The sequence below is a fragment of the Terrapene carolina genome, unplaced genomic scaffold (assembly GCF_002925995.2).
Source record: "Terrapene carolina triunguis isolate 2854851 unplaced genomic scaffold, T_m_triunguis-2.0 Scaffold68, whole genome shotgun sequence".
In the NCBI taxonomy this organism is placed as follows: domain Eukaryota; kingdom Metazoa; phylum Chordata; order Testudines; family Emydidae; genus Terrapene; species Terrapene triunguis.
The window spans coordinates 38,276,584-38,302,040 of record NW_020664419.1 but is presented as its reverse complement, the minus strand read 5'-3'; the positions used below and the strand labels follow the sequence as shown (position 1 = coordinate 38,302,040).

At 39.1% G+C, this 25,457-nt stretch overlaps 1 protein-coding gene across 1 annotated transcript in view; it reads left to right on the top strand.

The window, feature by feature from the left end:
- The window catches only part of CPED1 (cadherin like and PC-esterase domain containing 1), a 200,018-nt gene that overhangs the window by 138,713 nt on the left and 35,848 nt on the right, over positions 1 to 25,457 (top strand). The window contains 1 exon segment of the mRNA XM_029910837.1: positions 23,156 to 23,273. Within this exon segment, the coding sequence (XP_029766697.1) occupies positions 23,156 to 23,273 (118 nt within the window).

The window sequence follows — 25,457 nt, the reverse complement described above, 5'->3', positions numbered from 1 at the left end:
GATCAGTCGGTGAAGCAATGGAAGATCTATGAGAAGAAAGAGAACAGATTAGAAGTAGACATTTTACAAAGAACATCCATATTATTTGCTTTTCATATGTCATTGTTCTTTACACTTTCATGAGTAATAGAGTACATGGCTTCCCTTAGCTCACTTTCTTTTGCAAACAATTGAGCCCCATCATCAGCTGGTGTAAATTGGAATTGAACTCAATGGAGCTTTGCTGATTTAGATGAGCTGTGGCCTTGTTATCTCTGACCTTTCAGTGGACACACAAAAACTTGTCTGAGTCTAGGAACTTACATCCTTCCTGATTAGTTTTACAACAGTGAACCAGAGTGACAGATTTCAGTGTGAGACTCGTACAAAAAGAAATCTCTGCAAACTTGCTGCTTTGTAGGTAAAGGTTAAGAGGGTTTTAAATTACAATTGCCCTCAATAGCTCTTTGTTGGTGAAGCATCTCAGGAGGCAAAGTATGCAACATAAATCGGATCTGAGTCTGGTTTGGGAAGATGCTAGCGACAAAGAACGTTGGCATATTGGCAGTTTCCACTTTTCTTGTTCAATAGTCATAAATGTGGACAAAGTCATGAAAAGACTTTCAGATGAAAACATTTTGAAAGATGGCAGAATTTGAGGGACACATGAAAAAGCTATCATCATACCATCAGTCACTGAATTTACCACGAATACTTGGTACAGATCTGATGGCAGAATCTCAAGCTCCAAGCTTGAGAATAAAGGCTTCATCCGAGACAGCTAAAGAACTAGGAAGTTGGTGAGAAGGCAATAAATGAACAATGTTGTGATTTACATAAAAGGAATTAGAAAATCGAGACCAATTATCTTAATCCTTCCAAAAGAGCCTGTTATCTCTAGCCTTTTAAATTAAAGGACCCCGCTGTAACAGAAATTGAAGGAAGGGAAATTGTCAGATGGGGTTTTGTACTTGCTAATAAAGTTGACTCAAAGTAAATATTGCTGCCCTGATGCTTGCCCAGGAAAACAGTTACAGAAAATTAAATATCCATATTTAATCAATTTATGGTACAAATGTGGGAAATTTCAGTTTGCCAGAAAATATTTGTATAAATCATATATTGGATGTAATATTGAATTAACAAGATTGCCATATGGTTTTGTTAAAATACTACTTTTTAATAAGTTTTAAAAGTGCTATATACAAGCACATCAAGTCTTCATTATTTTTGCAGAGTATTAGTCTGTTCTTAGCCAATGAAGTTTCATTTTTATGATTTGAGTTCCCGTTGTTAATAGGAAGAATTGAACACACATCTGCTTCATCTCTGGTCAAATCTTTGTAAAATTAAAGAACTTGATCAACAGTTTTTCCTCAATAATCGGTAAAATAAAATCCCTTTTCTGTCTCAGCAATATTGGGTGGTGGTTCTGGCTAAAAGGAAGATACACTTGTTGCACAAAACATGTTTTAGGCACACAGCTGTTATTACATTCTAAGCTGAATTTCTATGGAAATTGCTAGTGTCCAGGGACACAAAAAGGGTAAAACATCTGTTCCAGAATAAATGTGGAAATCTACTTTAGGCCACATTTATGTCTATCAACATCAGCTGAGTCACATGTTAACTCTAAATGAAGCTCTAGTATGCTGAACAAATCCAGAGTGTGTAAAAGTTTCTGTTCTTCTGAGGCAATCAGGTAGAACTGAAGTCATAAAAATCTGCTATTAAAAACTAAAGGGGGGGAAAAACAGAACCTGGTGATCCCATGTGAATACATAAATGATGGGTATTTTTAGTTTTAATGGTGCTACGGTTTCCTTACTTGAAAAACATGTATTAACATGTATGTATCAGAACCGCTGAATAGATCATATCAAGATATTTGCTAATTTTATTGACAGCAGAGCAAGTTTGAGTTTGAAAATGAAATTGGCCTCCAGTTACACTTAAAGCAAATGTATAAGGGGTAGTAATCCAAGCTGCCTTTATTTCTCTTTGAGTGCTTTTTTGGTGGTTGTTCCCGAGTGTAGTTGTACATATTCTGTTCTACCTCAGGTAGTGTTAAATCAATCCAGCAATCAAGGTGTCCTAGGAAAACACTCTGAAAAGTGAGAGCATTTTGACTTATTTTTTAATTTATAAAATATCCCCATTTGGCTAATCTCCAGCTACATGTAGAATGTTCAACAAAAACAAAATAGATTTCAAAAATAAATGAATGATTGTTCTCTTTATTTTATGTTATACTATGTGGTGAAATACTTCCAAGTCTCTAGATATGGGTGTTTTTGTCACAACAATTTAGTCAATTTTCCCTTAGTGTACTACTTGGTGCTCAAGGGGCATGACAGTATTTATAAATCCACCTCAAAAGGATTGGCATTTGAGCCTGGATAAGCATTCTGAAATGTTCATAAATATCCAAAACTGTCCATCTGTCCTTTTGTCTGATGAGCTGAAGTGTTCTGGGAAGGATGATTGTGTAAACCATGAGACCCAAAGGTTGTCTGGAACATGCTGGGACAAATCTGTGCTGATTTACAGAGAGCCCTCTGTGGAGGAGACTGTGGCAATGCATCGTAACTGCAATCTCCACTGTGCATAGTACTGGAACTCTAAGTCCAGGAAGGCAGTTTGGCCGTGGATGCAGCATGCCAACATAGCATCCTTTGTCAGTGGGGCACTTATGGAGCCCTGGCCATAAACTAAATCTCCCCCCTCCTGTGTCATGAACATGAAGGGAAAGGCAGTGGTGACAACATCACCTGCCGTACTTTGGGAAGATTGTCAGTCTGTTTGGCTGTTTACATCGAGGCTTAAGTTTAGGAAGAAACTCTCAACTCTGTGATTTAGGTTGGCAGGGTCTGGTGCAAGACAGTCAACTACAAAATGAGGGATTATGGAATATGTCCTGTGCTGGTATCAGTTAATGATGACTGAGATCACTGCTGGGGCAAAACATGGTTTAGGAAAAAAGGAATGAAAAATTGTAATTGTTTTCATTCCCCTTGAAGAATTCTGTACTTTGTGGCTGCTTTCACTAAAGAACAGAAAGAGAATTAAATCACAGATTAAAAATGTCAGACTTCATAGGGATTTGATTATTAATTTTATTTTTAAAGGAATAATCATAAGTCTTTGAAGAAAATAAAAATCTACATGAAAAAATGTGGAAGGGCATCATCTGTTAAAAGTGCATTTTGTTACAGTGCTATTCCAGTTCCATAACAAAGCAACAAATCTAAAATGTTACAATTTTCCAGTTTCATCTCAAAGCTCTGTTATTCATTATCACTGTTTATTTCTATCATTAACTGTTTCTAAGCTTCAAAGTTCATACAGTCTTTGACTGCTTCTGCTACAGATTTTTTTAGAGAAACTGCTATATATTATTTGTTATCCGTTCAGTTATATGTTCAGTTTCCTGTTCAAAAAATATGAAATGGAACTTTTACTGCTTGTACCTTTGACAGTAGTTTGGATTCCTTGTTATGCTTTGCAGCAGACTGAAAAGAAAGAAATGTGATGATGAGGTGCCAGAGAACTGAGATGGCATCCTAAGAACAAGCATGAGTACATTTATCTCTGATCCTGGTGTTTATTGTACGCATATGTTCATCCTCATCATAGTCAATGCTACATCTTACTCCCTGCTCATTACCAAAGGAAAAAGATGACGAGAGAATGGATTAGAAAGATATTCTCTATACCCTGTATAGTTTTCCCAATTTGCGCGCTCTGTAACTTTTGTATCTCAGTAGTCCCATTGAAGTCAATGAATCTGCTCATGTGCGTAAAGTTACACATGTGCTTAAGAGCTGGCAGGAGGTCTGTGAGCCAGCCCAAACTCTGTGAGTGGAATTTGGGGTTATCCATTGAAATGCAAATATTTGAATTTGCTCGTGTGTTATATCTCTTATCAAAACCCCATTCTCATACCAGTATGTCCTTGGGGCTGATGAACATCTGAAGGACAAAATACCCATGCACAATATAAATTCCGTGAGACACATACGATGATTTGTAGGGTACGCAATATATCCGAATGAGAAGGATAAGGTCCTAAGTGGTTCAACACACTTAAAACCTGATCCTTTTTCCACAGATGTCAATGTCAAAACTCCCACTGACTTTAATGGTGTAGTTTGAAGCCCTTAGTAATTTTTTTTTCACATGAAAGTTGGTTTGGGGACAGAAAGTGGAAGAAGGAGAAAAGACTCAGGACTAAAGAGAACAGTAAAGAAGCTGAAATAAATAAAACGGGTATATAGTTGAATTTTCCAGTTTTTCTTTTATTTTATTGGGTTTTTTGGGTCAACATTTGGGTTTTGTCCTATTGTCCAGGATTTTATCTTTTAGGAATGCTATTTTCAATGTAAATAAACAGTAAAGAAAGAAAATCACTTCAGATAAGACTTCATGGGGCTCTGTGAGATCATGGCCTCTAAGTGATTGTCCTTCGCCTTCTAAAGTTTTAAAACTTCCCTAATGTCACAAATTTGTGTCACTTGTTTATACAATGAGACGTGAAACAAACTCTGACTTGGTCCAAAACAATTAAAACATAGGATCTGACCTGTGACTGTTATGGTGTGTTTTTATTGTACTGTAGTACAGTAATGTGAACAACACTGCAAATTAACTTTCACATACAATTCAAGGGCACAAATAAATAAATAAAATCTGTGTCATTTCCCCTCTCTCCCCTGCACACACACACACCTGTGGTTCTTTCTCAGTTTTAAAGCCCCAGCCTGGCCTGGCTTGGCTGTTACAAATGTGTTCCCTTAGCCTATAAATATCAAGTTTTGCTGGAGGTGAGGGGACCCTGAGGTATGAAGGGAAAGGGGAATGGACCATGCAACCTTGCTTCTTCATGTTTCTGAATCTTAGGGCATAGGTGTGTGTCAAAAGGAAAAAAATCCTCTTAGTATAGCTTTGTTGTGGGTGTGGTTTCAGAACTTGGCACTTGCTGCCCCAGTGAAGTCCTTTTGAGAAGCTAGGAGTTTTGATTTAAAGAGATGAAGGGATTCAGTGTACATGGCAGTAGATGTCAATTTTTCACCAATAACGCTGCAGAGGAGGGGGACTAGGCAGAAACCCCTTGTCAGCAGTTAGTTACTGCAGTGTTCTCTTATCACAGTGTAAGAAATCTGTGGCCACTTAGAACTTCATGACTATCACTGCTACATATCAAAGCTACTTGCAACTTCACAGTAAAAACCTATGCAGAACCTAGATCCTCCTCCAAGAATACAGACTCCTAGACTTTAAGCTAAAGGAAACTCTCATTAGCTGTTGGCAGCAGTTCTGATTCTATCCAATAGGGGGAGATGATATACATACTAGCTATCTTGTTCAATATAGTATTCTAAACTAGAGTGGGAAATGTACTAGAAAATATATAATAGGGCAGCAGTTTCCAACCTTTTCCATACTGGGACCTCCTTGTCTGTAACAGGATGATCCTAACCTTCCCCCCCAAGTACTAACCTAGCTGAATCTAGCCATTTAGCAACATCGGAAGGATAGGGTGGGTGGTCATGACCCCCAGGTTAAGAACACTGCTGCAGGGAGCAACCCTGAAGTGGTAGGGAGATGAACTAGACAACATTTCTTATCTAATGGCTCTTTTCCAAAAATATATCATCGAGGATATAATTTTGTTTGTATTCTTTCAGGTTATAAATTTTTGTCTTCCTTTTCTTAGGTAAGAAATGTTTGTATTGTTGGCTCTGTCTGATGACTTGAATACAATTTTACATTAGACTGAATTTTATATTGGTTGATACTTGTAGCTGTTTGATGTTGTTCTAATTATGGGAGGAGTTTCAAAATGTTTTGAGTTCAGTTCAGGTACGCACCCCAGAATTTATACTCATCCAGAATGAATCCAGACTTATCTCAGCCTTTTGTGCCTTTAAAATTGGTCAGGAAATCTCATGGACATAATGTCTGCTGTAGAAATTCTGATACTGCTTGCTTACAGTCAAGCCAGAAATGCTCCAAGATTAGTCTTTTGGGGTGTATTTCAGCTTTCCTGCTTCTGGTCTCAAAGAAAACCCAGAAGCACAGAGCGCCATGAAAATGAAAAATAAGTTTAAAACAAAAGTTAATCAACCATTTCAGATTTCAGGAAAGGTTTGGTTTAGCTTTTTGGTGGTTAGGGATAAGGAATTATTTATCGGAACCAGTTCCTACTCCAAGGCCAATTCCTGAGGTCCCTACAGCGGCAAACTCCCTGAGAAGTCATTGGCAGCCCACATCCTTCTCCTTCCAAAGGGTCAGAGACCACGGCCACCTTTAAAACCAACTGTCTTATATGGCAATTTGGTGATTAGTCAGGAGAGGCACTGTGCATGTGTACTGTATTTCCAATAGCTCTGCTGACTGACTTGCAGCTTCAGAAGAGATTTGTGCACCCTGAGGAGAGAGTTCCTGGCTGACAGCTCTGAAATGGAGCTGTCAGCCAGAGAGAGAAGCTAGAGAGAAGACTCTGCTCTTGGGGACAAAGAATCCCCTTTCCTCACACCAGCAGCAGGGGGAAGGCTTGATCCTGCAATGTGCTGAGTGCTCTGACCCCAATCCAGCAAAGCACACTTATGCCAATTCTCAGCCATAAGCATGGGAGTAGTCACATCGATTTCAAAAGGATTGATTTAAAGGGGAACACTCACTTGCTTAAAGTGCATGGGGCTAAGTGCTTTTCTGGGCCAGAGTGCTGAGCACCTTGGATGACCAACCTCAGTCTCTCTCAAAAGAATTTAAGAACCTTTATCCCATCTCAATTCTCCCTCCTGCTGGAGGCACAGGAGTGTTAGTGCAGTTATAGAGCTGAAGTATGTCCCACTACTTACCCACCCACCATGAGAGAGACTGGACATAAATTCACATATGGTTGGTTGAGGCAGGGAGACCACCTCCATAAGTTCCCTATTCCCCCAATAGCTGCACACCTGCCACATGCAACTCCCCTCTACCAGTCCAATAGGTTGGCCCAGTGAGCTGTGTTTTAAAGATGAATAGTGCCATATCATTAGAAAGGTCCACTTGTTGGGTGTTACTGTTTTGCTGTTTCTGTTACCACTTCATTTGTCAGCGCTGTTGGTTAGTTCACCCCTGTAAATGAGAATTTCGTTTCAGTGGATTTTGCTGTTGATTTGTTTGCTTTCCTATGATGGCTCCCTATATGTAATGGTGTAATATTGCAGAATGGAATTCAAATAAGTAGTTTGAGATGGGCAGTTTTAAAAAATTCTTGAACAACAAAAAGTAAATGATCATAGATTCAGTTATAAACCTCCCCTGCCCCCAAATCTCATGAGACTGGCAGAAGCTAATGTAAATCAATATTTTCATTCTTTTGATGCTAAAAATATCGTGTCTTCACATACCAAAACTGTGACCAATAACCAGGCTATAAGCTGAAAGTGCTAAATTATAGCTGCTACTTCAGTTGAAGTTGTCAAGTTATTTAACTGGGAGTGTCTTCAGTTCTGATTGAAAAATTTAAACACTCCTAGCATCAAATAGTAGACTTGACACACCCGCAATCCTTTAAAAAAGTAAAGTTTATTTTAACATTTGTGTTATAGAGTAGGGATGACGTGATATTTCTCTGCAGTCTTTAGTAATTGGAATATTTTGAAAAATATATGAAATGTTTGCTTAAAACTGATTAAAGTTTTTAGATAAGCTGTTTGATTATTTACTCTTGTTTAGGCAGTTTGCCTGTAGGTTAAAGTTATAGTATGTGGGAGAAAAGTGTCTAAGTCAAATTTTCAGCAGATCTTTGCTCATCGAGCTGCAATAACTGTCCAAACATTCCAGATTCAGCCTTTTCACAAATGTGGATCTCACTCAATGGATCTATCTGTCAGAGGGATTTGTAGAGCTAATCTTTGGAAGCACTTGGTCATTGTTAGGGCAACTGCTATCCCAATATATGCAACTGGATTTAAGTTTTTTTTTATATTAACCCCAAATCCTTCATTCTGGTGTCAGAGAACATAATGGCCTCTCCAGTAATTTTCTTACCTTCAGGTCATGTACAGCAATCACTTAACAAGAAATAGAATTATTTGTAGCAGATTAGTTGGTACTTTAAAAAAACAACAACAAAAAAAACCAGAACTTCATTGTGTAGTCTGGACCATGGTTGCCCTTCAAAGTATGAATATAGTTGTGTAAGGGATATCTTAGTATTTTGGACCTACGGCTGTGATAGGCTTGTACCTGTTTTGCCACAGTGTCTGGCCATCGTACTGTCAATGTTTTCATCATCTGATAATGAGGATGCTTCTAAATTTTATAGCTCAGCAGCATAATATTACCTGAGTGACTGACTGGAATATTATGCAGTATGCTCTGTTGCATAAGTTGTGCATTTCAGTGAGGTATAAAGTAAATCAAATGTGCTTTTTGGCTATGGTAAATCATAGTGATGTGAAGGATTAAAGGATATCTGTTTGTTAGTATATTCCTATTTAGAAGTGCTTTTTGTTTCTTTTGAAATTCTATAATGCTGGTCTGAAATAACTAGTATGGCTTTCTTTACATAATATGAACAGTATCAGAGCAATAGCATATAAAGCACAGATGAACATACTTCAGTCTCAAGGTAAACCATTCCTCGCTTTATGGGCCCAAAATGCTCGAGGGAGTGTCAGAAATCCACATACTGTTCCAGAGTGCTGCATTTTGCAACCAGATCTCTGCTTTAGTTGACAGATGTGGAGCAAAAAACATATGGTCAGACAACTCCCCAGTGACTACACATGTGGATATTGAAGAACGGCAAGTTATTCCAGATAAAAATCAGTATAAAGTTTATGCTCAACATTTTCCTCCCTGATCTGTGGGGGTTTTTTTTCTTTGAATAGTCTAAAATGGCTTAGCATTGTGTTTTTATGACCCCATCTGCTTTGGGTGAGACTACACCTTAATTTGAATGCCATGCTGAAATCTCAGGTACAGCTGAAGAGCTGCCCTTGTTACAAGACTTCATGCCAATAGGGTTTGTGGGATGGATCTTGCAAAGTGCTGAGTGCCTCTTGTGAGGTGCAATCAGTGGGAGTTGAGGGGACTCAGCAACTCGCATTAGATACTCAGCACCTCCCAGGATCAGGCTCTTTAAATGCACAAGTACTGCAACATTCAAGAAACCACGGTGCTGTATCATACAGTCCAAAATTTGCATTCAAAGATCTCCTCATCCACATTATCTGTTGCACATCTTCCAGAATTCCATTCAATCAATTAATGACACTCCCTTTAAAAATAGTTCAAGATAAATGTTCGTCTGGCATTTAGCATACAATTGCAAGTTTAATATTAAGATCAGTATAAAAATGAATATTGGCAGGGATTACAAAATTCCTTTTGGAACTTCCTGTGTTTGTTTTGCTGAGTGCATACTAATCTTACCTCGGCTCAATTCTGGGCAGTTGTGTGTGCCCACATGCTTCACCCCGAGGTCAATGAAAGTACAGGACATTCAGTACCTTTTTGGAAGGGATTCCGCACCTTTCAGGATCTGACTATATGACTGTGCCAAGCCAACTGCCAGCACACAACAAATAATGATGACAACTGATGAATAACCTTTTATTTAGCTTTGATTCACCTGGGTTTCCTGCCAATGAAACAACTTTAGTCCATTGCCCAGAGCATCAGTTATGGCAGAATAAGGCCACAACTGTTTTTGTTTTGTTTTGCAAGAAGCACTTTACAATGGGCCTGCTTCTTATTTACACTGAAGGCCCCTTTTACACAGCTCTGATAGTGTAAAGGAGCCTGAGTGGATGCAGATTTCATTGCCAGAGCAATGAAGAGCGGGTTGTGGCCCATAATTGAGATATGTGAATCAGCACCATTGTAAAGTACTCTACACAGTGGCTCTCAATCTTTCCAGACTACTGTACCCCTTTCAGGAGTCTGATTTTTCTTGCGTACCCCCACGTTTCACCTCACTTAAAAACTACTTGCTTACAAAATCAGACATAAAAATACAGAAGTGGCACAGCACATTATTATAAAAGAAATTTATTGGAATATAAATGTTGTACTGCATTTCAGTGTAGTATATAGAGCAGTATAAACAAGTCATTGTCTGTATGAAATTTTAGTTTGCACGGACTTCGCTAGTACTTTTTATTTAGCCTGCTGTAAAATTAGGCAAATATCTAGCTGATGTACCCCCTGGAAGACCTCGGCATACCCTCGGGGTATGCGTACCACTGGTTGGAGAACCACTACTCTAGGAAAATGATGCAACTTCTTGGAGAAGGGGGATGCTTAGCCATATGAGGGACTACTGTGAGGTGCTGAGATTCCTAGTTGCTCATGACCTTGCAGAATCAGGCCCTCATTTGGTGGTTATTCTGGTAGTGTAGAGGTAGCATTTTATTAAGTAAGAGTGTTTTTTAAAGTGTCCTTTTCCCTCAGTACTTAGCTTGCCCAAGGGTTTGTTCTTCTGACCTCAGTATTGAGTAAAGTGAAGTCGCAGTTCATTCTCATTGATCAGGGTCTTGTGCAGTAGACTAAGTGCTGCCACTGAGCACGTTATTCAGTTTTCAAAAATAATTAGTTGCCTTTGTGGTGCTGGGCTAGTTCAGCTATCAGCTGCTTGATTACTCTGAGTGAATAAAATGCCTAAGAAGGAGTTAGATTGCTGTGCGCTGTCTGCTGTGGAGCGCAGGGGTGAATTCTAACTTCAGTCTGGTCGTTTGGCACTAACTGCATGCAATCTGTTTCTGTCCATGTGTGAAAGCTACCTGCATACAGTCTGCTGTTCAGTAAGCCATCAAGCTGTAAGGAAACTATATTTTCAGTCTGCTATGTGCCATAAGGCAAACCTTTAATCAGTATCTTTTGAAAGAGATGATGATTAATAAAAATCTATGAACTCAGCTTCTGTGATTAAAACAGCAAGTGTGCTGAAAATCTAATAGAGCCAATTTAGACACCATTATAGTTTTAAAAAATAAATTACTAAAAGGTTAGATTCCTAGGTGCTCTAGGAAAACAGATTTGTCTGTTTTATTCCTGTCTCCCAGCTGTTTGTGTTAAATGATGGTTGGTCTGGGAATATGTTAGATTTAGTTCAGGATGTAGTTATAAGACATCAGGGGGAAATATTCTGATTGAAAGGCTGCAGTTCTCTTACACAAAATTATGTAATGTTTTTCAAAGTCAAAAAAATGCATCACTTCAATCTTTTCATGCTATCCTACAAAGGCTGCTGTATGCTAAAAAGGAAGTACGCATGTTGATCAGGCACCATCTGTAAACATCAATGTATTTATTTTCTATTATGATGCAGACTTTGTTTGCATTCACCAGAGCCTTTAATTTTAGGATATGATCATGGTCAATTTTCCTTTCAAAGTAGCTTATCTTTAATGGTGGTTTCATTGGATAAGCAGAGACGGGGGGGGAAAGTGTTCCCTTCTCAAAACACACCCAGAGCCAGGGTGAAAGTCTTCCTCTTCCCCACTCAAAGGCTGAGGGCTTATACAAGTGCTTATGTGCCATTTATTGTAATACAATCCAATGGCAGAAAGCTGAAGCTAGATGAATTCAGACTGAAAATAAAGTGTAAAATTTTAACGGTGAGAATAATTAATCATTGGAACAATTTATCCAGGGTCATGATGGATTCTCCATCACTGATGATTTTTAAATCAAGATTGGATGTTTGTCTAAGAGATGTGCGCTAGGAATTATTTTGGGGAAAGTTCCATGGCTTGTGCTATATAGAAGTCAGACTAGATGACCATAATGGGCTCTTCTGGTCTTGGAATCTATGAACTTAAGTTTAGTTTATGGTTAAAAGTGGTGTGGGAGACCCTACACAAGCCCTGCATACTGAGGTGAATTTCCCCTGGAACATATGCTGCATACATACACTGTGCATTTGTAGAGCTTTGCCCTTGTTTCTCATTCTAGTCAGTCATTACTTGTCTCTTGTTTTATCCTTCAAATTCCCATACTGTGCAGCAGGGCTCTAACCCTGTGTGTCAGTAACAGGGATTTGAATAGCATTTGACAAAGCATTTTGAAAGATTGATGTAAATACTCCATTGAAAAAACTATATAATTTACAAGGAATTTGGCTTCAATCCTGCCATCATTGAGGTGAGTAGAAAAATTCCCACTGACATCGGCGACAGGGGATGGATCATTTGAGGATTACTTGTTCTGTCCATTGCCTCTGAAGCCCCTGGCATTGGCCACTGTCAGAAGACAGGATACTGGGCAAGATGGACCATTAGTCTGACCCAGTATGGCTGTTCTTATGATAGGAACAGGATCCGGCCTTCAGTTGTGTAAGCAGGGGCTTAATGAGCTCTCCCCTGATATCTAGTGATGTAGTCTTTTCCTTCAATTCAAATACAGCCTGCTCCTGAATAGACACGCCTGTTTTGTCTATGTGTCCAGCAGACACAGCTACTTTGTCAAAGTGTTCCATTTTGGCTGGGTTTGGGTTACAATTCAGTTTAGCATTGAATGCAGAGGTAATAAAATATTGTTCTTCTTGTATGAGTAGAGGGCAGCAGAACTGTACTTAGCATGCCCTGATTGGGAGGAAAAACAACAAGGAGTCCTTGTGGCACCTTAGAGACTAACAAATGTATTTGGGCATAAGCTTTCATGGGCTAGAACCCACTTCATCGGAGTCACCCTAAACTGAACCTCACTGGGGTCAGAGGGGGTGTGGACAGGTGTTCTACCTGGTGGTGTAGACTGAAATCACTGATGAGCATGGCAAGCCTTCGACCTGGTGTGGTGACAGCGTTGCAGTGAAAGATAATGAAGAGGCAGCAGCCGAGAGGTTCCCCACTATGCAGTGAAATCACTATGAGCTGGGCTAAGTGGTGGAACCTCAGAACATGCCATCGCAGAAGTGGCAGTGTGCGGCAAGCAGCAGCAGTGAGAACAGTGGCAGAGCTGAGCAGCAACAGAGATAACAGCGGCAGCAGTGGTGAGTGGTGGCAGAATACAGTGGCAGAGGCAGCAGTGAGCAGCAACAGTGAGCTAGCTGCCACCACCTCTGCAACAGCAAAGGCATTGCTCAATTTCCCCTTTCCCTGCCCCCTTTCAGGAGTGTGAGGTGAACGCACCTCTGAACTCTGGGTCTTCGATGACCAAGGACAGCCAACTGTGAGTGGGATGCAGCGGAGGGAAAGGGGAGTGATGTGTTGAAGGGACATTGGTTCATTGGAATTTCACATTGCAAGGTGGGAAGTGAGGCAAAGGACACTGCCCAACGTACTGTGTGGTGGCGTTTGCTTATGGTCACGTGCTTTTGAGTTGTGGTGTTTTCCCAAATTAATGCTGGGTTCCCTTTCCCTTTTAATGGACGTTTTCTTTTGTTATGCACAGACTCGATGCTTGCGAATGAGGAAGTATTGCCTCAGAGAGGGGCCAAAGGTGGTTGTTAGTTTTCCCATATTATGGGGTGGGGGAGGGGGCTTGAGCCAGTTCTCTTTTGCATTGTTAAGAGGAACCCCATGATATTGAACCTGGCCCTTGTTGCTTCCAACTCTACTTGGCAGAAGGGTTACAGTTGGAAAAGCCTCACAGATATACTATGTTGAATGGTTTCTAAAGTGCAACGATGCCCTTACCCATGAGACACAGAGAATCTTTAGCTGATTTAACAAAATCAGTAATACACTGGAAGATCATTGATTGTCTCCCTGCTCACTTGCAAATTTGATAATCTACTCTTTCTTTGTACACCGCCTAGTACAATGGGGCCCCATTCTTGGTTGGTCCTTAGGCAATACTGTAATAAATGTGATTAATAATATCTGCTGAAAAGCTGCCTCTCACTGTATTCACTTTTCTATGGAGACCCTCCATAGTTTATTCCCTTCGCAGGAACCTTCAGTGGAAAAATAGCAGCTGGGGAAGCCCCTGGCAGTCAGGCTCCAGTGGAGCCAGACTGTCAGGGAGCAGGATAGGGAAGAGAGGCTCAATGGGACAGTTTAGAAGCACACAGTCTCTGGCGTATGGCTGTGGTCTCCAGCTGATGCATGGATCTTGTGGGACAAATCATTCACTTTTTCCTTTTTAGTTGAACAGATTAAAATGTAGTCAAATACATCTACAGCTTTCAGAATGCTGGATGGCTAGTGAGCTGCTTGGCTGCTATCAAACTCAATATGAGTTGTGTACCTCCCTACCGGTACACTGCTGGGATATATAAGGGGTGAGGGCTTATCATTGTCCCCCCAATACGTGCGCTGTTGCCACATATCTTTTAAAGGCTTCTCCTCACATGTACATGCACAAGTACCTTACCTGATTTTCCCCTCATCCCACTTATGCCGAGAGTTATTGCCAATTAATATGCATTTTATAGAATCCACAGCCCCTATGTTGGCTCAGCCCTACCCTCTGCTCCCATATCTGTGTCCCCATTGCAGTATTTAAGGGAAGCGGAATGCCTCAGACTGGCCCTCCACACCGGGAGTGATATTTTCCATGAAGGAGAATAAAACAATTCCACACTCCTGAAAAGAAAGACTATCCTTTAAACTAGAGTTGGCTGTTTTTATTTCAGAGCAAGCCTGGGTCCTTTTCACCAAGGTTTGACTTATAGTTCATTCATTTTGCATACTAATTTTCCACACTGCGAGTGAGGGACATACAACCTAACAAAGTTCACTTGAATGAGTCTGGCGTACACCAGTGTCACTGATAAAGAATCTAGCCTTATATAGTTTCTGCATGAGTGAGAAGCAACGTCAAAATACATGGCCATACAGAGTCAGTCCTGTTCAGGGTCTGTTGAAACTTGTGCTTATGTGCAGACCTTAAATACAAGCAAAGGGAAATCCCTCCTGTTGCCTAACAGAGTAGTATGCTTTTCAGATGATCTCTCAACACATATGTAGCTGCCGTCTTTGCATGAAAGGCAGGAACAGATTGCACTTGTGGCATTGGGTGGAAGAACAGCCTCAGAACAGTCTGATCCTGTTGATGTTCCCGGGGCTGTTAGCTGCCTCCTTGATAGTCTCCAGACCTTATGTGATTCAAATGAAATCCTCCAGGTATCCTCCAGGTCCTTACATGTCCTGGAGCATAACCCAAGTTTCCTCATAAAAGTATTTGTGCAGAAGTTCACTGAACACGAACAGTTGTTAATACGCACTGCAGACCTGTGTATCTTGGTTTTGTTTTGTTTTTAAAAAGTCTCCTGCATGATGCTCAGCAGCTCCCACTTTTGTTGACTTCAGCTCATATTGCCTTGCTGCCAGTCCCAGTATGCCTCATGAGCACTACACATATTGAAAACAAACAAAACAAAACAACAACCAGGAAGTCTGATAGTTTGCCTCCATACCCTCACATGTTTTATAGAACCTTTTTAATCCTTCTCAAAATAAAGGGACAAATCCTGCTGTATTTTACATCAGTGTATACCCAGAATAACTGTTGAACCAGATTTACACCAGTGCAAGAGTGAAGAATTCCAAATTCCACACAGACAGTATGTATCCTACCCAATGGATGATCCAATGCTGTTTTAGAAAGTGAGAGGTTTGTTGCTTTTACTCATTTTAAAATTTCTCTTTTCAAATCCAAAGAAATACAGGGCATCCCATTTTTTTGAGCTATGCTTAAGTATTTTAAAATAACTTGATTTAGCATTAGCAAGTGTAAAGAGAACACATGCTTTTTCTAGATGATTCAAAAGACACCTCATTTGGCTTGATTTTATTTTCATTCTGTGTAATTTTTATATCCTCTAAGAAACTGAACAAAAATTATTTTTCTTCTATGACTATAAAAAAATAATATTTTGTTACAAATACAATTTTCCAATATTTGTTTTTAAATGTATTGGTCATATCTAGTACTCCATTTTGCAAAAACAGACATTTTTCATGTCATAGATCAAATAGTTTTTGCTTATTTTTAAAATGGCAATTTGCAATGATTATATGGCAGGGGATGTAACCAATAAATGGCTGGAAGTTAAAACCAGACACATTCAAATTGGAAATAAGGGAGACTCTTTAGTTCAGGTTGATTCAGGTCCCCCACTCTCTGGTCATCCTGGGAATACTCTTGTTCTCTGCCCATGGTTTCTGTATACGTTGGCGATAAGAGACAGTATGCTTTTGCTCCCACTACTGCCAACGATTCTGTCTTCCAGAGACCAAAGCGAATTGGTATTCTCTGCTGTTCATGTTGTTGTTTTGGGAATCTCTGCAGCGAGGGAATAGACCCATGGGAGTTGGGCATGCCCCCAACCATCCTCCCTGCCACCATTGAAATACCTCACAAGTACTATGACCTTGCAGATGTATTTAATAACAGAAATGCAGGCACCCTATCCCCACCTCACAGCTACACCTTATCAATCTTCATCCAGGTGCTGAAATTCCGTTCAACTGCATGTACACCCTTTCTAAACTAGCGCACCAGTCTCTTAACGTCTATCTGCAGGAGAATCTGCAGAAGGGCTTTATCCAGACATCCAACTCTCCAGCAGGGGCCCTGGTCTTCTTTGTTAAAAACAAGGATGGTTCCCAGGGGCCCTGCATTGACTACTGGGCTGTCAAGAGGGCAATGGTTTGGAACCATCACCCACTTCCCCTCATTCTAACTAAAATAATTAATTAATATTAATATTAATTAATTAATATTGTTAATACATGACATGAAAAGTCATTAGAATTGTTGTATGAAACTTGAAATGTTTCTGTTGATAAGCAGTTCACACTCAGCAAAATAATTTCTTGTTTGTTTCCTGAGTTTATCATTCTCATTATAGAAGAAGCCATTTTACATCTGCTGTAAAGGATGAGATGCATTTGTGACCACAGTTCAGTCAACGGGTGTTTAGGGCCAGATTTTCAAAAGTATTTAAGTGCCTTAAGTTGCAGATAGGTATCTAGGGGGATTTTCAAAAGCGTCAAAGTAGGTTAGGTGCCTAAATTCCATCAAAAGACACCCCAGTTTAGACATGACATTCTTCCTTCAGTGTTTAGAGCAACGGAGGTGTTATTTTATAGATATTCCAAGTGAAAAGAAAATGGCATGAAAAAAATTTAAATTATATTCCTAGACAAAAATTAAAATCCAATCTGAATTGTCAATCGTTGTATGCAGTGTTGTTGTAGTACCAGGATATTAGCAAGACAAGGTGGGTGAGGTAATATCTTGTATTGGACTGACTTCTGTTGGTGAGAGAGACAAGCTTTTGAGCTTGCACAGAGCTCTTCTTCAGGTCTGGGAAACATACTCAGAGTGTCACAGATAAATACAAGGTCAAACAGATAGTTTAGCATAAGTAATTAGTACCTATGATGATAAACTATCTGTTTGACCTTGTATTTAGCTGTGACGGGCTGAATACCTTTCCCAGATCTGAAGAAGAGCTCTGTGAAGCTTAAGAGCGGGTCTCTCTCACCAACAGAAGTTGGCCCAATAAAAGACATTACCTCACCCACCTTATCTCTCTAATTGTCAATCATATCATTTAATTTAAAACAATATGAGACTGCACAGCTCCACCTGACTCACATTTCAGCTCTTGTTTCTTATGTTCCTGCCTTTCCCTGCCAATATTGTCAGACTCCAGCATTTCATATCCTCCTCCACCTCCCAACTTCAGGCTGCATGCTGTAAGAAGTAACCTCCAGATCCTAGCTTACTAGCTTCCCTCCTTTTCTCGTTATGGTATTTTTTTGGCCCCCTATTACTGCAGAAGCTGTTTTCCTCACAATGTATTTAATGTAATTGTCTTCACAACACTCCTGGCATATTATTCCAATATTACAGAGGGGGAACTGAGGCACAGGGAAACTAAGGCCCAGATCCATAGAAATATTTAGGTGCCTAACTCCCATTGATTTCAAGTACTTGAAATTTCTCAAGAGGCAGCCACTTGCATGAGATTTCCATTTTTGCAAGCCTAATAGGTTTTCATTTAAGCAATTACATTTTTGGGTGTTGCCCTGAATCAAACTGAACATCTGAATCTTTGGTGGTTCATCTATCACTGATTAATTCAGCCAGATATAGAGAGCAAGTTGAATAGAAGTCAGCATGCTGACTGTTCCCTCATTTGTTACTGCAATATTAATAAAGTTGATAGAGTGGAACTAATCCATCTGCTCACAATTTATTTCCTCCCAATAAGCTATAATTTCACTTTTTATGAGCTCATTCTTTGACTAATTTTATTAGCATTCCTTTCAGAGTTCCATTTTTAATCATTTTTCATCAAGCTTTAGCTATGTATAAAAAAATAGAGCTAGTTTGGCTAAAAAGGGAGAGATGAAAGGACTTAATGAGAAATATGCCTTAGCTTAAATAGAACCAGATCAAGTAGCCCCAGTGAGACTAAAAAGACTTAGAGAGCATTCAAAATAGCCTGCTTCACAAGAAGTTTGATTCTGTCATTTCTAAAATTTAAACAGAGTTAAATGAAGTAGGGTAGTACTGTCAACGTTGTAAAGGGAGGGCAGGTGTGCCACAGGCCACTTAAAGGAGATCTGATCAGCTGCAGCCTGCCCATGATTGCACGGTTTGTAAGGAGGCAGAGCTAACACTGGGCAAGATAGTGTATCTGGGAGTTCAGGAAATGAGTGGGAGTCGTGCAAGGCCTCTTCTGCTCCATTTTGATGAACAAAGAAGGTTGATCTCTTCCACTGTTCTGGACAACCTTGGGTTTGTGATAGTAGAAGGAGGTGGGATTACATTTCTGAGTACTTATCCATGGTATTTAATGCTAAAAATCAGTTGCCCATGAGCTTAGTTATATATTTCTTATGATTTCACGATAAGCTCTGATACCCTGCTCCTGTATTTGTTCAGTAGGACTGGCAGGGAATACTTCTCAGTGTTCTGTGCTGAGCACGTACAGTGAGAGCCAAGAAAGTACTTTGGTGCTTAAACCCCAGACGTAGGTGCATAAGTTCTCGTTTGAGGCGTAAATCCCAGTTTTGACTTCATTGCGGTCCACAAAACTCCCACCAAACCCTGTAGACACCTAAACTCGCTGAGAACCTACGTTTTTCAGAGTAAAAGTTGTGCCTACATTTCTGCCTCTGAGCGTGTGTACTGCTGTTTCCCTCTAAGTGTCCCAACACCTACGTCCCTGCTTCCGCCCCAAAGCAATTCACACACCACAGAAAGATAGGGGTTTGTCCACCTAACTTGCGTGTGGGGCCTGATCCAGTGGGTGTGCTGAGAGTGCACCTACCAGATTAGGCCCCATTCAAAATCCAAGAGGAGAAAGTGCCTACTTTATTGGGTTTAGTCCAGTGGTTAGCACTCTCACCTGGGAAGTAGAAGACCCAGCTTCAATTCACCCCTCTCTGCCAGAGTGGGAGAAAGAGAGAGTGCTCTAACTACTCTGGGCTAAAAGTTATAATGTAGGCACTGGTAACTACATAGTAACCTGTGGCACCATAGAGACTAACAAATTTATTTGGGCATAAGCTTTCGTGGGCTAAAACCCACTTCATCAGATCAGGTTGCATCTCATGAAGTGGGTTTTAGCCCACGAAAGCTTAGGCCCAAATACATTTGTTAGTCTCTAAGGTGCCACAAGTACTCCTCATTGTTTTTGGTGATACAGACTAACACGGCTACCACTCTGATACATAGTATCCTGTTATTATTTCATGCTCTAGGTGAAACAAAACATCCAGAGTTATTAGCGCTAAATTAATAACCTGATGTAGTTGTATGGTAACATGCTGAAAACCTAGGGCAATTGTTTAAAGGGTGTAATTGATGCTTCTTATGAAGCAGCAATCTCACTATAGACTGTTTTAGAGAGAGATGATTTCCTCTTCACCCAACAGACCTTTTCCTTGGTTGGGGTTAACAGAAAGCTACCTAAATATACATGAGAAAGCTTTGCTATCTTTTTGTTTGCTATTGCCTCAGAAATTTTCTGTAAAGATAAAAGTGAAGTTTACTAATAAAATGCCAAACCAGTCGTATGAAGAATCAATTCTAGCTATGTATTGAAATACGTATTTCAGTGGAGCTTTCTTTTGATTTCAGTCCAGGCATTCAAGGCTCTTTTTTTGTCTGCCCTTTAAAAATGAGTATGCACAGGAGCAGACACCAAGGGGAAAGTATCATTTAAGTTTGCTTGGCTGCCTCTCATCTTTGCAATGAGTGATAGCTTGTAAACATACTTAAGATCACAAGACGTTTCATCTTTGGGCACGGCGAGAGGGGTGTCATAGCACTGTAGTACCTGTGGGGAACTTGACAAATCCACAAACTGTTAATAAAGCCCTTAATGTTCCATACATGGAGCTAGAGTAAATGTTAGTTCCTGACCTCTGGCTGCCTCAGCTCCATTTTTATATAGCAATATTAAACATGTCTTTGATCATAAAAGATTCGACCTCTGTAAAAGCAAAAATGAGCCTCCCTCAAGTACTGCAGGTACTGCGACCTCTCACAGCCAGATGCTCTGAGTTGAGAATTCTGCTATTAAACAATCTATGTTGTATTTCAGACCACGTGCTTTTTAACAAATGAAACTGACCCCATGAATATAAGCCTGCCAGACAAAATTTGCTCTTGATGGTATCACCCAGTGAATTCAATTAAAATCAAAGAATATTTTTTTTGTTTAAACGCCTACACTGCACAAGTCTGAACAAGAAAATCCTTGTTAAGTTATCTTATGGCACTGTGTTGAGAGCAAAGAGCAGGCTAGTCAGGAATTTAGGCCTTCCTTGTGAAGCCTTGTGCAAATTGTTGTGCTGAAAGGTCGAAGCTTTCTGATGTTACTGTTAGCTTAAGTAATTCTGTCAAATATCTGTACAGTGTGTCCAGACCCTGAGACTCCAAGAGGACATCACGGTTTGACACTAGAAGAACTCAGTGTCATTCATTTGCTTATATCAGCCTTCTTTAACTGTGAAACCCTAAACAGGGAGTACGGTGGTAGTGCAAAAAACCACAGAGATACTGAGTCTCCCTGTGCATTAAAATGGTCCAAAACACTTTGAAGTCAATGACAGTTTTCCACTTACTTGAAGGGGCATTGAATCAGGCCTTACATGAGAGAGCACTTTGCTTTTGTGTTTTGGGTGTATCCCTAGAGTCATCTTAGCAAAAATTAAGGTACACTAGTATTTAATGATTTCAAGGGTGACTTCATGTCCCCATTCAAGTCAGTGGCAAAAATCCTATTGACTTAAGTGGAGCTAGGATTCCACCCCAACGGTCTAAAGACCTAATTGATTGTCATTCATTCATGGTTCTAATTTGAAGGTGGAAGCAAAGTATATTATATTAACAACATTGTTCTAAATAGTTTGATTGCTGTGCATTTTAGAAGCAATAGTAAATACATGTCAGTAGATGTATTTATTTTAGTATCATTTAAGAAAAATAAAAAAGAATTAAACAAAAATCAGTATAGTTCAATGAATAGGGGAACTATAAATTCACTATCTTCTTCTAAACATTTCATTTTATTCGCCTTTCAATGTGAAAAATCTTTTTATAAAATGTCCATTCTTTATATGGTTTATTCTGTCTATTTAAACTGTTTGCCACTGTATAGTATGTTTATAATTGTTTAAAAGTAATAATCCTATGAAAAATTAAAAATCAACTTACAGAGTACTGAAATTGCGATAGAATAATGTTTAATTTAACCGGTGTATTTAAATAAATGGCTTAATGTATGTTGCAGTCAGATTTTCATATTTTTTCATGTCATAAAAACAACATTATTTTGATCTCCATAGCATGTCATATTTTTCTTTTTCAAAGTTATAATACAAAAAATGTGAATGTATTATGGAGGCACTTGCCGCAGTATCATAGTTACAGTTGAGCTAAGCATTTAAAGCAGGGATTCAACCACCTTTTTATACATGAAGGAAATTACAATATAGTAATCTGATATCAGAAATAGCACAATACAAATTATACCAGTTATACCATAGCACAGATAGTTGTATATTATATATGCAAGAACAATGTCAGTACAATACATTATTTAAAATATAAGGGCTCAAGCCTGCTAAGTCTTAATAATGCCAGTAATCGTTGTGCACCCGAATAGTCCCATTGGAAGTTGGTGGTGCCTCACAGGATCAGACCCCTAAAGTAATTTTCAGACAGACTCATTTCCTTGAAGCCAATGAAACTCATTCACCCACAAACTTTAAGGCTTTTAATTTTAAAATGATTGCTATTCCAGATTGTTACTGCCAGATTTCTAAAGTGCCAAACATTAATTAAATTCCATTATACAGGTTTCTAAAGTCCATAACATTTAGTAGAAATGATCAAATTGCAGGAAACCAGGCTGTTCAACAAAATGTGTTTACAGTGTTTACCCTTCCATCAGTGTAATTTAGTGCTTCAGTATTCTCTGTGGATTGAATAATTTATCTTTATTTCTAGATACAAAGATATAATATGTGTATTAATTGTAGATCTCAGTGCACACACATATTTACTATAAATATGAAAAAGAAAAAATCAATACTATTTATAAGATTTTTTTTTAATTCTAAGCATTCTTTGGCATAGAATATTATACATGTTAATATGGTATATGGACCGTTATTGGGTCTTCCTTTTGTCTATAGTATGCGTGACCCAAACTCTTGAGGTAAATTATATTTCATTATGTTCATTTCCCACCCCAGGTAATAATCTTTCCAAGCTAGCCCCTCTGGCAGCTCAATCATTTCTTCCTCTTGATATTCCTCTTTTCTCTTTCTCTGTTTGTCTTTCCTTTGCACATGAGATTGTGGGGATACATGTATTTCTTAAAGCTAAATTGGCACATATAATCAAGTAAACGTGTTCTGTTTGAGTGCAGGTTTTCCATATAAAATTAATGTGGGCAGCAAGTAAGAATTAAATGGCGATTACAATTTAAAGTATATTTATTTTTATACAAAAATGATGCACAGGGAACTGCTCAATGCAACCTTTTACACATTGATTGTAGGTTGGCAAAGTTTGTTACAAATCACTGGTACATAGCACATTTGAAAGTGTGTTGAATGGAGGACAAATGGATTTCAGAATCAATCAAATATTTTTTTCCTCTCATTAGCTGTCCTTGACAAAAGTTTTTTACACCATGCATACTGTTAAATGCTTTGGATATGGTACTGCAATTTTAATTAATTTCATTGTAATTCAGGACTGTGGTTCGCTAATTCAGCCGGAGGAATCCTGTGGATTACAGCCTCTGTCTCCTGAGTACCTTTCAGCAGTTTCACAGACACAGTTTAAGACTTGTGAAGCTGGGGACACAAAAGGTTGGTTCTTAACATATTCTCTCCCTTTTAAAAACAAATACCTGCACCCCGCTAAAGTAAAACACACAAAATCTCCTTGTCCTTTCTCTATGCACACAAAACACACAAGTGAAACTATGATTTTGTTGCTATACAGACTGTTTTATTTATATATATTTACTTATATGAGTCACACAGGCAGTTTAGGTTTGAGACATTTTTTTCTGAGTGGAACAGTTTCCTCAGAGAAGATAGTTTGCCTGTATAATTATTATTTGCAGAGCTCATTGACAATTTTCCATCAAAACCATACATTTTTAAATGGAATTTTTTTTTTAAATTTTTCAAGTTTTTGAAGAAAAACCTAGAACAGTTAGTTTTGGGGTTTTTTTCGCAAATAAAAAAACCTATTGGCATTTTTACCAGCTACAGTCTTATGTTTCCAATTCCATGTTTTGAATACACAAAAATAGTAACCAATTTTTTAAATAAACTAACTAACCAAAATATCTCCCTTTTATATAAACTAGTGCACAGAGATTTAAACATCACAATGGACAAGCCAAATAGCATGGTTTAAATGTCTTTTTTATAATTATTAAGATATATGCTGCAGGTCAATATGAACAAGCTCTCTCTTCAGTTAATAGAAGGAATGCAGTTTTGAATGTGAAAATATATTGGCCCCAATCCCACAAAAATTTAAGCTTGTATATTTTTACAAATGTGAATATTCATTTGCATAAAATTAGGCACATGCTGAAGTCTTTGCAGGATAAGACCATAATTATTTCTATATCTTCCTTTATTAGACAAATGGAAAATAAAATCATACTCCTGTATACACTACTAACAGAAACATAGGGTATGTCTATGCGGTTGGCCTGCACCAGCTGACTCAGGCTTGCGAGGCTCGGGCTAAGGGCTGTTTATTTGCTGCGTAGACATTCTAGCTTAGCTGCAGCCTGAGATCTGCCCCCTCTCAGGGTCCTAGAGCCCAGGTTGCTTTGAATGCTGCATATAGCTAAATGAAGAACAATATAAAATACATTATACCCTTCTGATGAATAACATCTGTGGCGCAAATGTTTCAAATATAAAGAGTCAAAGGTCACAGCTAACAGAAATGGAAGTATAATTTCTTGTTAAAGTGAAGGTAGCTAATACCATCTAAATGACAACGTTCAGCCCGAGTGCTGAGCATGCAATACTTAGTGTTTATATATTGCTGTGTAGCTTTCATGAGGTTTACAAATGTTAACTGCAAGTAGACTAGTTTGTCAATTAGTTCCACGTTTGTAACTACTGATTGAGATCCTGATCCTGGCAATAGGAGCTGTGCAGGTGCCCTTAGGAGAAAGCCTGAAGTCCTGACTAAGGCACAGCTCCCCTTGCCTCCCCTTTGATTGTTAAACATATTAAGCATTCAAAGAAACAGCAAAATCCTGACTCTTCCAAACCCCTGAAGAGGTAGGATGGTCTTTATGGTCAGGAGGACTGGGAGTCAAAGACCTGGGGTGACATACAGGCTCTACTGAAGTTGATGGCAAAACTTGGAAGTTTTCCACTGACTGCAGTAGGTAGAGGATTTCACCCCTGGTTTCTATTCTCTTGGTTGACCTTGGGCAAGTCCTCTAGGATCTGATCCAATGAGGGACTAAGCCTCCTTAACTCCTATTTGCTTCAGTAGATTTGAAGTGGCTCAGTGCCACTCAGGAGGCACTTGGCATCTTGCAGGACAAGGGCCTGAATTACCCCATGTCTGTTTTTCATCAGTAAATGCAGAGTATTAATGTCAAACCAGGGTAGTTGCCTGCAGTCTGTCTCAGTTTGGAACCACAGGATTGATAAATGATTGCAGTGATAGTAAGAAAAATCAACATACATAATTAAGGGTTTGATCCAAAGCCTACTGAAGCCACTGGTAAAATTCCCATTGACTTCAATGGGCTTTCAACCAGGCTGTAACATAATATATAGTTACATGTTCAGTATTATTATAATATTACTTATTAGTTTTAAGTGCTGCCCACGTGCTTGGCACTTTGCAAAACATAGAAGAGACACAGTGGCTGTCCAAGGAAGCTTAAAAACAAGGAAACCAATTCTGAAAAGCTTCTGCATATGAATCAGGCCACTGTAGTCTATGGAAAGTCCACATGGACTTGTGTGAACAAATGTAGCATGGGGCCCTAACAGATCATA